General features: G+C 53.1%; 1 protein-coding gene across 3 annotated transcripts; it reads left to right on the top strand.

Moving 5' to 3' along the window:
- The first annotated feature begins 7954 nt into the window (after positions 1-7954).
- Positions 7955-9317, top strand: LOC119364437 (dynein assembly factor 1, axonemal-like). 3 transcript variants are annotated; one of them, XM_037629911.1, is made up of 3 exons: positions 7970-8061; positions 8174-8304; positions 8390-9317. In XM_037629911.1, exons 2-3 carry the CDS (start codon positions 8189-8191, stop codon positions 9099-9101), a joined length of 828 nt encoding a protein of 275 aa, XP_037485808.1. In that variant the 5' UTR covers positions 7970-8061; positions 8174-8188; the 3' UTR covers positions 9102-9317. The 3 variants fall into 3 exon arrangements, with proteins under 3 accessions (XP_037485807.1, XP_037485808.1, XP_037485809.1); XM_037629912.1 differs by having other exon boundaries at positions 7980-8022; XM_037629910.1 differs by having other exon boundaries at positions 7955-8304.
- Positions 9318-10629: the final 1312 nt, after the last annotated feature.

The following is a 10629-nucleotide window of genomic DNA, read 5'->3' on the forward strand; positions in this document are numbered from 1 at the left end:
TTTGTGGGGTCCATTGGATGGACTTGGAATTTGACTATTTTGTCCGCTGGTTTGAAGAGGTGGACTTGGATCTCTTATCTAGTATCACATTGTCCTTGTCCACCGTGGAGCGCAACGCAGTTAGTTCCTCGGCCGCTAGGGCTTCGGATAATGCCTCTAGGGCCAGTGCGGCTGTCTTGTTTTCGGCGTGGAGCACTGTGTCCGGATCACTTGCAAGAGTGATGATTCCGTTGGGTCCAGGCATTTTGATCTTCATGTACCCATAATGGCGGATGGCTTGAAAAATTGTAAATGCTTCTCGCCCTAGCAGAGCGTGGTATCCGCTGCTGAACGGGGCCACTTGAAATGTGACCTCCTCGGATCTGTAATTATCCGGCGTGCCGAACACCACATCCAGTGTGATTTTTCCTGAACAGCACGCTTCCCGGCTTGGTATTATTCCTCTAAAGGTTGTGTTGCTTCGCTCAATGCGGCTCCAGTCTATTTCCATTTTTCGCAGGGTTTCCTCGTAGATGAGGTTAAGTCTGCTGCCGCCGTCCATGAGTCGGAAGCCGTCCACTATCGGACTGAGGACCAATGCGGCTGGTGCTCGGGCTTTCCGGAATTTAGGTTCGTCACTGGCATTAAAGGTAATAGTCGTGTCACTCCATGGGTTTATTTTTGCTACTTGGTAGACTTCGGTAAGGTTGCGGAGCGTTCGTTTCCTCGCATTGTTTGATGTGAAGGTCTCGAAGACTGTCGACACCGTACTGGCGTTTCTGGGGAGGTGTTCTTCGTATTCTGGAGTTAGAAACTCCTTGCCGCTTCTACCACCTGCCGGAGTATCCAACATGCTCTAAGGCTGTGAGTTGGTGTGACTTTCCCTGAACTATGAATTTTACAGGGTCCATTGAGCCATCCCTCCAGTACGGTCCCATACCCTATAGAGGGTTTTTGTTTTTTGATGTTTGGCTCAGATGCATGGCGATAATGCGCCCTTTTGTTTCGGACTCGTGTTGTATTCAGGGCCGGACTATCCCAGAATTTATCTTCGGTTTTTCGAACGCTTTCTGTCGCGCAGTACTTTCGTACTATGGATGTCAAGTCGGCGAAGTGTGTAATTTCGCGGCGACTTATGGTGTTGAGGATTCCGATGTCCGTGCAGTCGTTACAGAAGAATGAAATTGCTTCTTTCTCACAGCAGTCCTTCATCCTATTCATAACCAAGAGGAATCTGGCCCAATAGTGGTGTACTGTTTCCCCGGGCTCTTGCCGTATTTGGGATAAATCCCTTATAGTTGGGTGGGCAGGTGGATTTAAATCCGGAACCTTGCCCGATATAAGATTCAGGGGCCAAGAAGTTTCCGAATTCGGAAGCTTGCTTTCTTGGACATTATTTGATGAATCAGGCCTGCTGCCTGACTTTAGGTTCAGGGCTTGGGCAACATCCTCCCCTCCGCGGGTGTCCGGCTTGGAGGGATCGGGAATCCGGACACATATGGTCCTTAGGGCGGGCGAAGATTCGCCTCATTGTTCTTCCACCACTTCAACATGGTGGGTGACCTGGGGAGAGTCGATCTCTCTCTGATCGGGTTTAAGCCCAATCTGGCCGTAATCTGTAGCGACTCCCAGGGCAACAATGCAATCCAAGAGCTCGTTCAGGGAAGAGAGCTCCGTCGGATCTAACTACTCGGCGAGCTCCGAGCTGATGTGGAGATTGCTTTCGACGGCCCGAGAGGTCATCGTCGGCGCGGCGGCCGAACAGGCGGTCATCAAAAACCTGCCTAGCCGGAGAGTTTGGCCGACAGCCAAAGCTCCTTTAGCAACAGCGCCGTCTTTAAAGACGGGGTGCGGCATCCTTCCTGACGGTGACGACACAGAGGAACTCTCAATGGAAGCACCAATGTCGGTGTCAAAACCGGCGGATCTCGGGTAGGGGGTCCCGAACTGTGCATCTAGGCGGATGGTAACAAGAGACAAGGGACATGATGTTTTTACCCAGGTTCGGGCCCTCTCGATGGAGGTAAAACCCTACTCCTGCTTGATTAATATTGACGATATGGGTAGTACAAGAGTGCATCTACCACGAGATCAGAGAGGCTAAACCCTAGAAGCTAGCCTATGGTATGATTGTTGTTCGTCCTACGGACTAAAACTCTCCGGTTTATATAGACACCGGAGAGGGCTAGGGTTACACAGAGTCGGTTACAATGGGAGGAGATCTTCATATCGTATCGCCAAGCTTGCCTTCCACGCCAAGGAAAGTCCCATCCGGACACGGGACGGAGTCTTCAATCTTGTATCTTCATAGTCCGCGAGTCCGGCCAAAGGTCATAGTCCGGCCATCCGGACACCCCCTAATCCAGGACTCCCCTCACACATCATAAGAAGCCTTGCAAGCAAATAACTAATGAGTTAGTTACGAGATGATGTATTACGGAAGGAGTAAAGAGACTTGCTGCTAACGAGATTGAACTAGGTATAGAGATACCGACGATCGAATCTCGGGCAAGTAACATACCGACAGACAAAGGGAATTACGTATGTTGTCATAACGGTTCGACCGATAAAGATCTTCATAGATTATGCAGGAACCAATATAGGCATCCAGATTCCGCTATTGGTTATTGACCAGAGAGGTGTCTCGGTCATGTCTACATAGTTCTCGAACCTGTAGGGTCCGCACGCTTAACGTTCGATGACGATATATTATTATATGAGTTATGTGATTTGTGGCTGAATGTTGTTCGGAGTCCCGGATGAGATCACAGATATGACGAGGAGTATCGAAATGGTCGAGAGGTAAAGATTGATATATAGGACGATGGTAATCGGACTCAGGAAGTGTTTTGGAGGGTACCGGGTACTTATCGGGTCACCGGAAGGAGTTCCAGGCATCCCCGACAAAGTTATGGGCCTCATGGGCCAAGTGAGGGAACACACCAGCCCAGAAGGGGCTGGTGCGCCCTCTATAGAGGCCACCCCTATGGGGAGGGAAAGGAAAGTGTGGAGTTGGACTCCCCCTTCCTTCCCTCTTCCCCCTCTTAATTTCCTTTTCCCCTTGTCCATACAAGGAGAGGGGGCGCAGCAGGGCAGGACCCTAGGGCCGGCGGCCAGCCCCTAGGGGTGCGCCCTGGCTGCCTCCCTCTCCCCTCCCACCTATATATACATGGAGAGGGGGTGCCACACAAGACCACAACATTTTCTTAGCCATGTGCGGTGCCCCCGTTCACCGTTTACTCCCTCGGTCATATTTTCGTAGTGCTTAGGCGAAGCCCTGCGAAGATTGCATCACCATCACCGTCACCACACCACTGCCGGAACTCATCTACTACTTTGCCCGTCTTGCCGGATCAAGAAGGCGGGGACGTCACCGAGCTGAACATGTGCTGAACGCGAAGGTGTCGTACGTTCGGTACTTGATCGGTTGGATCGCGAAGAAGTTCGACTACATCAATCGCGTTGTCTAACGCTTCCGCTTCGGTCTACGAGGGTACGTAGACGCACTCTCCCCCTCGTTGCTATGCATCTCCATGGATAGATCTTGCGTGTGCTAGAATTTTTTTGTTTTCCATGCAACGTTCCCCAACAACTATCAATCCATCCATGACCACAAGCTATCAATGCTTGCCGACATGGAAACAACCCCTAGCATGCTTCAAATCCATCACAACTAGCTACTATAACTTCACGGTCAAACAGATCGGAAGATCTAACCCTACCACATAGATAGATCTAGCTAGAACTAGTAGAGAGGAGGGGGTGATTGAACGTACAGACGCCATCGGAGGAGTTACGGAGGAGGTGCATGGCAAGTCAGAAAGGAGGAGCAATCGATCCGTCGTCGCAGTCAACCTGTCGCCGGAGTAGTTGCGCTGGTTACCTCGTTGTCGAAGTGGATCCGCGTCGAAGGGAAAGCTCGAGAGGGGAAAAATGGTGGTGGGAGTTTTGCCGCGGCGGTCACCCTGACTATATAGGGCGACCGAATCGGCGGGCGACGACTCGAATTCTTCCCGCCGCTTTTTTGGAGACGCGCCATCGCTCTCGCCATCTCCCTGCCCGCAGCTACGCAGTGTTGTGTTCCCCTTCCCTGCATCGCTCGAGCCTGGCTCGCTGGAAACTGCTGGGTTAGGGCGTTTCTAGCAGGTCTGGTTGAGCACTACTTTAAGGTTCGTGCGAGGCAGGCAAACAAATAGGCCGAAAACTGCTCGCGCGGGCTTGATTGGGCATAATGCAAGCAACCAAACGCATCCATATGTGTTCGGTTATTCGTTCTGGGACACAATCCTGGTGCTCTCACGCCTTGGCACCAGCTTATGGGAGTGGCGTAATTGAGATGTTTGGCGTGTACACGCTGCAAAGACGTAATGTCTAACTGTGGTTGCTCCTTAGGATTCAGCGAGGCGTAATCTAATCTTATTCGGGCACGTGCCCTACCTTGTTTCTCGGTTGGACGGGAATGCCCGGTTTGGAAGATCCAAAAGAGGAGAGGATTCGGCGCATTCTCGCCGTTGGCCTAGGCAAAATCTTCTTCGGTGTCCTTGTTTCTTGGATGGGGAGTGCCAGGTTCGGAAGATCCAAAGGCAGGGATGACGCAGGGTGTGCAGGATGCAAATGGGGTTACCCACCACCAGCAGCTTCCTGCTCGTCTTGCCATATTTTTCCAAGGAATTGCAAGTGCTCCTACACGCTTTCAAAAGGGATCTCTCCGTAAGTAGACTTGGACTAGGCGTGGTTGCACTAGACTAGATATCATGAGCTCAGTCGCCCCCCGACGCGGGATCAGAATGAGATCAAAGCCATGAACCAGTTCACACCGCCTGTCTCGACGATAAGACGACGCCGACGTGGGTGGTACGAACGAAGATAGCCGTCGACCTCTAACGTCCCTTCGTGCCCAAGGAAGACCTGAACGAGTAAACCAAGTCCAGGTCTTCAAGTCTCCTCGGCTGCGTGCGTGCCTTTAATTTTTTGTCATTTCTTGTACGGCACATCAGTACAACACACGCGCATGCAGGAAACTCAAGACTTTCTTTAGCGCAGGGCGGATCCTATACGTTTTCGAGCCCGTCAGTTGCTTTCACTTTTGCCTCTTTCAGGGATTTTTATTCCTGTGGTGAATAATGGTATGGCACAACGCACAAGTGGATGGACGGATGCACATACATAGTTATCCTGCAATCCTGCTCCGGTGCCCAAAAGCTAATATACTCAACCTTACACTGATTCTACTAATGGTAATCGCAGCAATGCTTCTTCCTCTAAAAAGAGGATGAAGCCGATCGAAGAAGCTATCGTGCGTGCCAGCTTTGCTTATGCGCACTCGCCCCGGAATATTTTCCTCCCGCGAATGAATCGGTACTACCTAGCTAGCTAGAGGTTTAATATTCCGCCTGGCGGGCGGATTTTATTCCGGAACAAAATATCCCCAATCTATCGTGTCATCCTATCTGATCGAAATGCAGGTCGAGAAATTCTGCACCGATGGATGGATGGCTGCTTCCAAGTATAGTGCACGGAGTTAATTAAGGCGCTCAGGTTTCTTTTCGCTGCAGCAGCCGGATATGTTGATCTTTTTCTCAATTATTTTTTTAGAAAGACGGATAGACCTCCGGTTTTTAGATCTGGATGATGCATGCGGCCATTTTATTAATTATTCACAGATATTAAAAAAAAATACATCAGTCAGCATAAAGCCACCATCTAAGCAACACCTGTTGCTACTCCTATCCCATTAAGGCCTTGTTTGGTTGATGTGGATTCAATCCCCTAGTGGATTCAATCCATACAGAGGTTGGGTAACACCCACCCCCTTACCCAATCCCCATTATTCCCTTTCCTTCAGATCCCTGTCAGTTTACATTCATTCGGTTAATCCACAAGAACCCTATCCTTGCAAATTCCTAGAGTGTGAGAGGGGAAGGAAGATGAGAGAATGGTAGGGGCTTTGGGTCTTGCCGGCGAGATGGTCGCCATCCGAAGAGGGGAGGGACGCCGGAGATGGTGAGGCGCTTCCTTTATCGATCTTGCGCCGGGTCGCCGTAGTCTCCTCCGGGCCATTGCAGCGTAATAGAGGGGAGGGGATCCGCCACATGCAAGAGAGGAACGCTTGATCACGCCGCCGCCGCCGTTGTCGTCGACTTGCGGGAGAGAGGGGTCGAGCAAAGGCTCCTTTTACTTTTTTTATCTGTTCCATTTCGTTCCCTCCGGCAGGGTTTGGTTCCACGAAATGGGAGGAGAGGGGATTTTCCCAGTCAAAACCTGGTGGTTTTAGAGGGAATAGGTCGGGGATAGATCCCCGCCTGTTTTAACCGAACACACATATATGACTGACCGGGATCTAACCCCGGCCGGGCCAAATCCACATGGATCAGCAGGGCTTGGCCCAATCCCGGCGTGGGTGGGATTAAATGAACAAGGCTTGATGAAGTCGTGCCAAATATTCAGGCCTAATACCAAACAGACATCGCACCAAACCCTAACATGTAAAGCCGGATGCTCTAGCCCAGCCACACACCGGGACTGGGTCCCATATCGGACCAACTCAATCTCAGAGGCTGCCGCCGCCATCTTCCACCAGTCCATCTCTAGAGCAGTAATTGACCCATCGACCTTGCCTGGCCTGCCATCGATGCCACCACGATGCCAGACAACTCTACCATGCTACATGTATCCGTCCACATGCTCCCGTCGCCGAACCTCCGCAACACCATGCCACCGGGATCCGCCATCGGCCTTGCGGTGGATGAGACACCGCTCTTCCACTTGTCCTGGCCAACCAGCACTTGCTCCTAAACGATGCCCTCAGGAGGGACACGACGTCAAAGGTACCATCATCGTCTGATCCGGTAGATAATATAGGGTTTCCCTCGGAGCATCATGAGTGGGGTGCCACGACCTGCAATATCGATGCCTCGAGAAGGGAACGACGTCATAGACGCCGCCATGACCGAAGTCGGCGCGATTTTCACCGGAAGTCGCGTCCTCCCAACCTCGCAGCTGGCTGGAACAGAACAGAGCCATGCCGTGGAGACGAGGGCCGCCGTCGGCACACCGGCAGGGAGCCTCCAGCCTCCCTTCACCGGTCCTCCTCGCGCCACCGGCCGGCCAAGGCCGAACCGAGACGGATTTGGACAGGACGCCAGATCCACGGTCATCGAAGACACCCATGCGCACGCAGCCGCCACATCGCCGGCCATGAAGGCTCCCATCGCCGCCGCGCAGCAGGGGTGCCGCCCTGATTGTCGCCCCGGCCTCCCCGCATGAGATGCCGCCTCCGCATCACAGGGTCCGCTGCGGCGACCACCCGCCCTGGATCTGTGGTGCAGGGCCCGCCGCCACCGCGACCTTTACCGGCAGCAGCGGACGCTGGGGATGGAGCAACGGGGAGGGACAGGCGGCTAGGGGTCAGGGGCCCCTGGCGCCGCCCAAGGGAGGCCGCGCAAGGGGACGGGAGGGGAGCCATGATGTTGATGTTTTTCTCCATAAATGGCGTGTTTATTAACGCAACAAGTAGCATCAAAAAGATACGAATCGAATTGAGCGGCACCCGGTCTCTGCGTAGGCAGGATGCATACACACAGCCAAAGGCACCAAGTCTAACGTAGAAAGAAAATAAAACGACAAGTCAGCACCAGTAAAGATGAAAATAAAACGACATAGCCGGAGATGTTGATCTATTCTAACCAGCCATGATGATGCAGTGCAATGAGCCGTCCTTGTCCCTAGCACCGAATCGTCAATGTCGCTGGTTGTCTCCAACCAGCCGAGGTGGCCGGAGCGACGCGCCATCGCCTATCGGGATCACACGGAAGGACGAACAGATAGATGACGGACGCATGGGTCCCCTCATAAGAAAATGAAAATAAACCACAGCCCTTAATTGCAGTCTTGTCCTCAGTCCATGGTAGCCATTCACATTCATCTCTCTCCCTCTCTCTCTCGCCGGAGAGTCCTTGGGTCTATATAAATAGGAAGCCCACCTCGTCTCCCACCCCCCATCTCCAACCCTACCCCGTGCTCTACCTCACGAAAGCTGCCCAGGTACGCCCCGCAACCATAAACGCGACGCCCAGAGAAGATGTGAGTGCGTTAATGCCTAGGCTCGTACGCTACGAGCATCTACATATCTACTGATACACCCCGGACCTTTCTCGGCCGTCTCACTTCATCCCATCCACGGATCCACCTGCAGCCGGCGTAAGCTTCCATGGAGCCGCCACTTTCTCCGCTGGGCGCCGGCGCTGTCTGCTGCATGTGCGGCGATCGCGGCCTGCCGCACGAGCTGCTCCGCTGCAAGCTCTGCCGCGTCCGCCTGCAGCACAGGTGTGTGCCTTGCGCTTGCGCGCTCGCTCGAGCTCTCCTGTCGATCGATCCATCTCACCTGACCGTGTCTTTGTTATGTGTGTAGATACTGCAGCGATCTGTATCCGAGGGCCACGGCGTACAGGAGGTGCAACTGGTGCCTGAGGGAGCCCGCAGAAGCCCATGCCCAACCCCACGCTCAGCCGGTGAAAAACAAGAAGGCGGAGAAACGGAAGATGGTGGCATCAACGGAGACGTCCGCCTCCGGCGAGGAGGAGCGGCGGCAGCACGAGGCCGGATGCACCACTGCTACGAGGTCGAGGAGATCGGCTGCGGAGGTTGGTAAGCCGGTCAAGAAGCCCAAGGTCGACGAGAGGCCACCGCTGCCCCCGTCGCCAGGCACGGCAGCGAAGGGGAACAGCGGTGACACGAAGCCCAAGGTCGACGAGAGGCCACCGCTGCCCCCGTCGCCGGGCACGGCGGCGAAAGGAAACAGCGGCGACAAGAAGCCTAAGGTCGACGAGTGGCCGGTGCTGCCCCCGTCGCCGGGCGTGGCGGCGAAGGGGAACAGCGGTGACAAGAAGCCCAAGGTCGACAAGAGGCCAGCGCTGCCTCCGTCGCCGGGCACGGCGGCGAAGGGGAACAACGGCGACAAGAAGCCTAAGGTCGACGAGTGGACGGCGCTGCCCCCGTCGCCGGGCACGGCGGCGAAGGGGAGCAGCGGCGACAAGAAGCCGATGCAGGCGGGGAAGCTGGCGCGGCCGGGTAGGGTCAAGGTGAGGAGGTACAAGCTCCTGGCAGAGGTGATTAGCTGCTAGCTAGGATCACGGAATCAAAAGGGGAAGTAGCTGGCAACTAGCCAAATAGCTAGCCACCGTCGACATTGTATGTAAATATCGTTTGCCCGTCGTGTACGGGTTTTTCGTCTCTTTTTGGGGAGAGAGTCGACTACCGTGCTAGTCCTGTACAAATCTTAAGCCGTCAGTTTTTTATACCAGTTGACGTGCATAGATGGTGCGGTTTGACTTTACGTCGGGGCGGCGATGAGCTGGTGCGACTGCTTTTTTTAGAGAAAAGGCTAAGGCCCGATTTTATAGATAAAGCCACCAGGCAGCATTACGGATATCACAGGTTCACAGGAAATCATAACCACACAGAGGAGTTTAAGAGAAACCTAAGCAAGCATGATACAGGCAACTGCCATACACAGCGCGCAGGCCGGGGAGGAGAAAGACCAAGAGTCCGCAAACAACAGCACCAAATTATACGGCAGGGTTCGTCCCGGATATGTGAGAAGTCGAAGCCCGAATTTTGTTGCTGCGCAGGTCCAGGGCGTCCCGATCGGGCTCCTTAGTCAATGATCTCCACTGCTGCAAGAATATACATGATTTGAATAGAACATCAACAGGTTTAGATGGGAAGGTAAGCTCAATAGTAAATTTGTTTCTAATATTCCATAAGGCCCAGCATAAGGCTCCCAAGCCAACCCAAAATACCCTCTTGGTGACCCCGACCAAAGTTTTAGCTACAGTTCTAATATCAGAAAAAGAGGAGGGATTCCAAAAAACCCGAAGCCAAGATCTGACGCAAGACCAAACTAATTTGGCAAGTACACAGTTGAAAAAGATGTGGTCGGAATTTTTCAAGGCCCCACACAGGCTACAGAATTCAGAGCCTGGCCCATTGCGTTTTTTGATCTGATCAGCAGTAGGGAGGCGACCACGAAAGGCCTGCCAGAGAAAAATCTTAATTTTCGGAGGAACCCTTGATTTCCAGACACAAGAGAATCTAGCCGAGGGGGTACCACCAATGAGTCTAGAATACAACGACTTAACAGAAAATTTACCAGAGGCCGAAAGTGGCCAAAACACCGAGTCAGCCGACTCCGAGAGCACGGGGAAGAGGGCAGAGAGGCTTTGCCAATCTTCCAACTCTTCAGGAGACAGAACCTGACGGAAAGCCAAATCCCAATTATTAGCAGCCAGCTCCGCGATGGAGATCTGCGGATTGGGACAATAAGAAAACAAAATTGGAAAGCTCACGGCAAGTGGGCATCCCCAGACCACCAATCCAACCAAAAACGAACAGCAGACCCATTCCCCACAGAAAACTTGACATGCTCCAAAAAAATCGGCCTAACTTTAACAAGAGCTTTCCAGAACTGAGAACCACGCCGCGCGGGAGCAAACATAGGATCGGAGTGGGCGAAATATTTGGCCTTAAGAATCGAAAACCACAGCGACCCGGCCCCCACAGTCATAATCTTCCACCACCACTTGATGAGCAAACACGTGTTCATCACCCGAGTGTTAATAATGCCTAATCCCCCAAGGTTTTTAGGCCTAC

This window comes from Triticum dicoccoides, chromosome 2B, assembly GCF_002162155.2.
Source record: "Triticum dicoccoides isolate Atlit2015 ecotype Zavitan chromosome 2B, WEW_v2.0, whole genome shotgun sequence".
NCBI classification, from domain to species: domain Eukaryota; kingdom Viridiplantae; phylum Streptophyta; class Magnoliopsida; order Poales; family Poaceae; genus Triticum; species Triticum dicoccoides.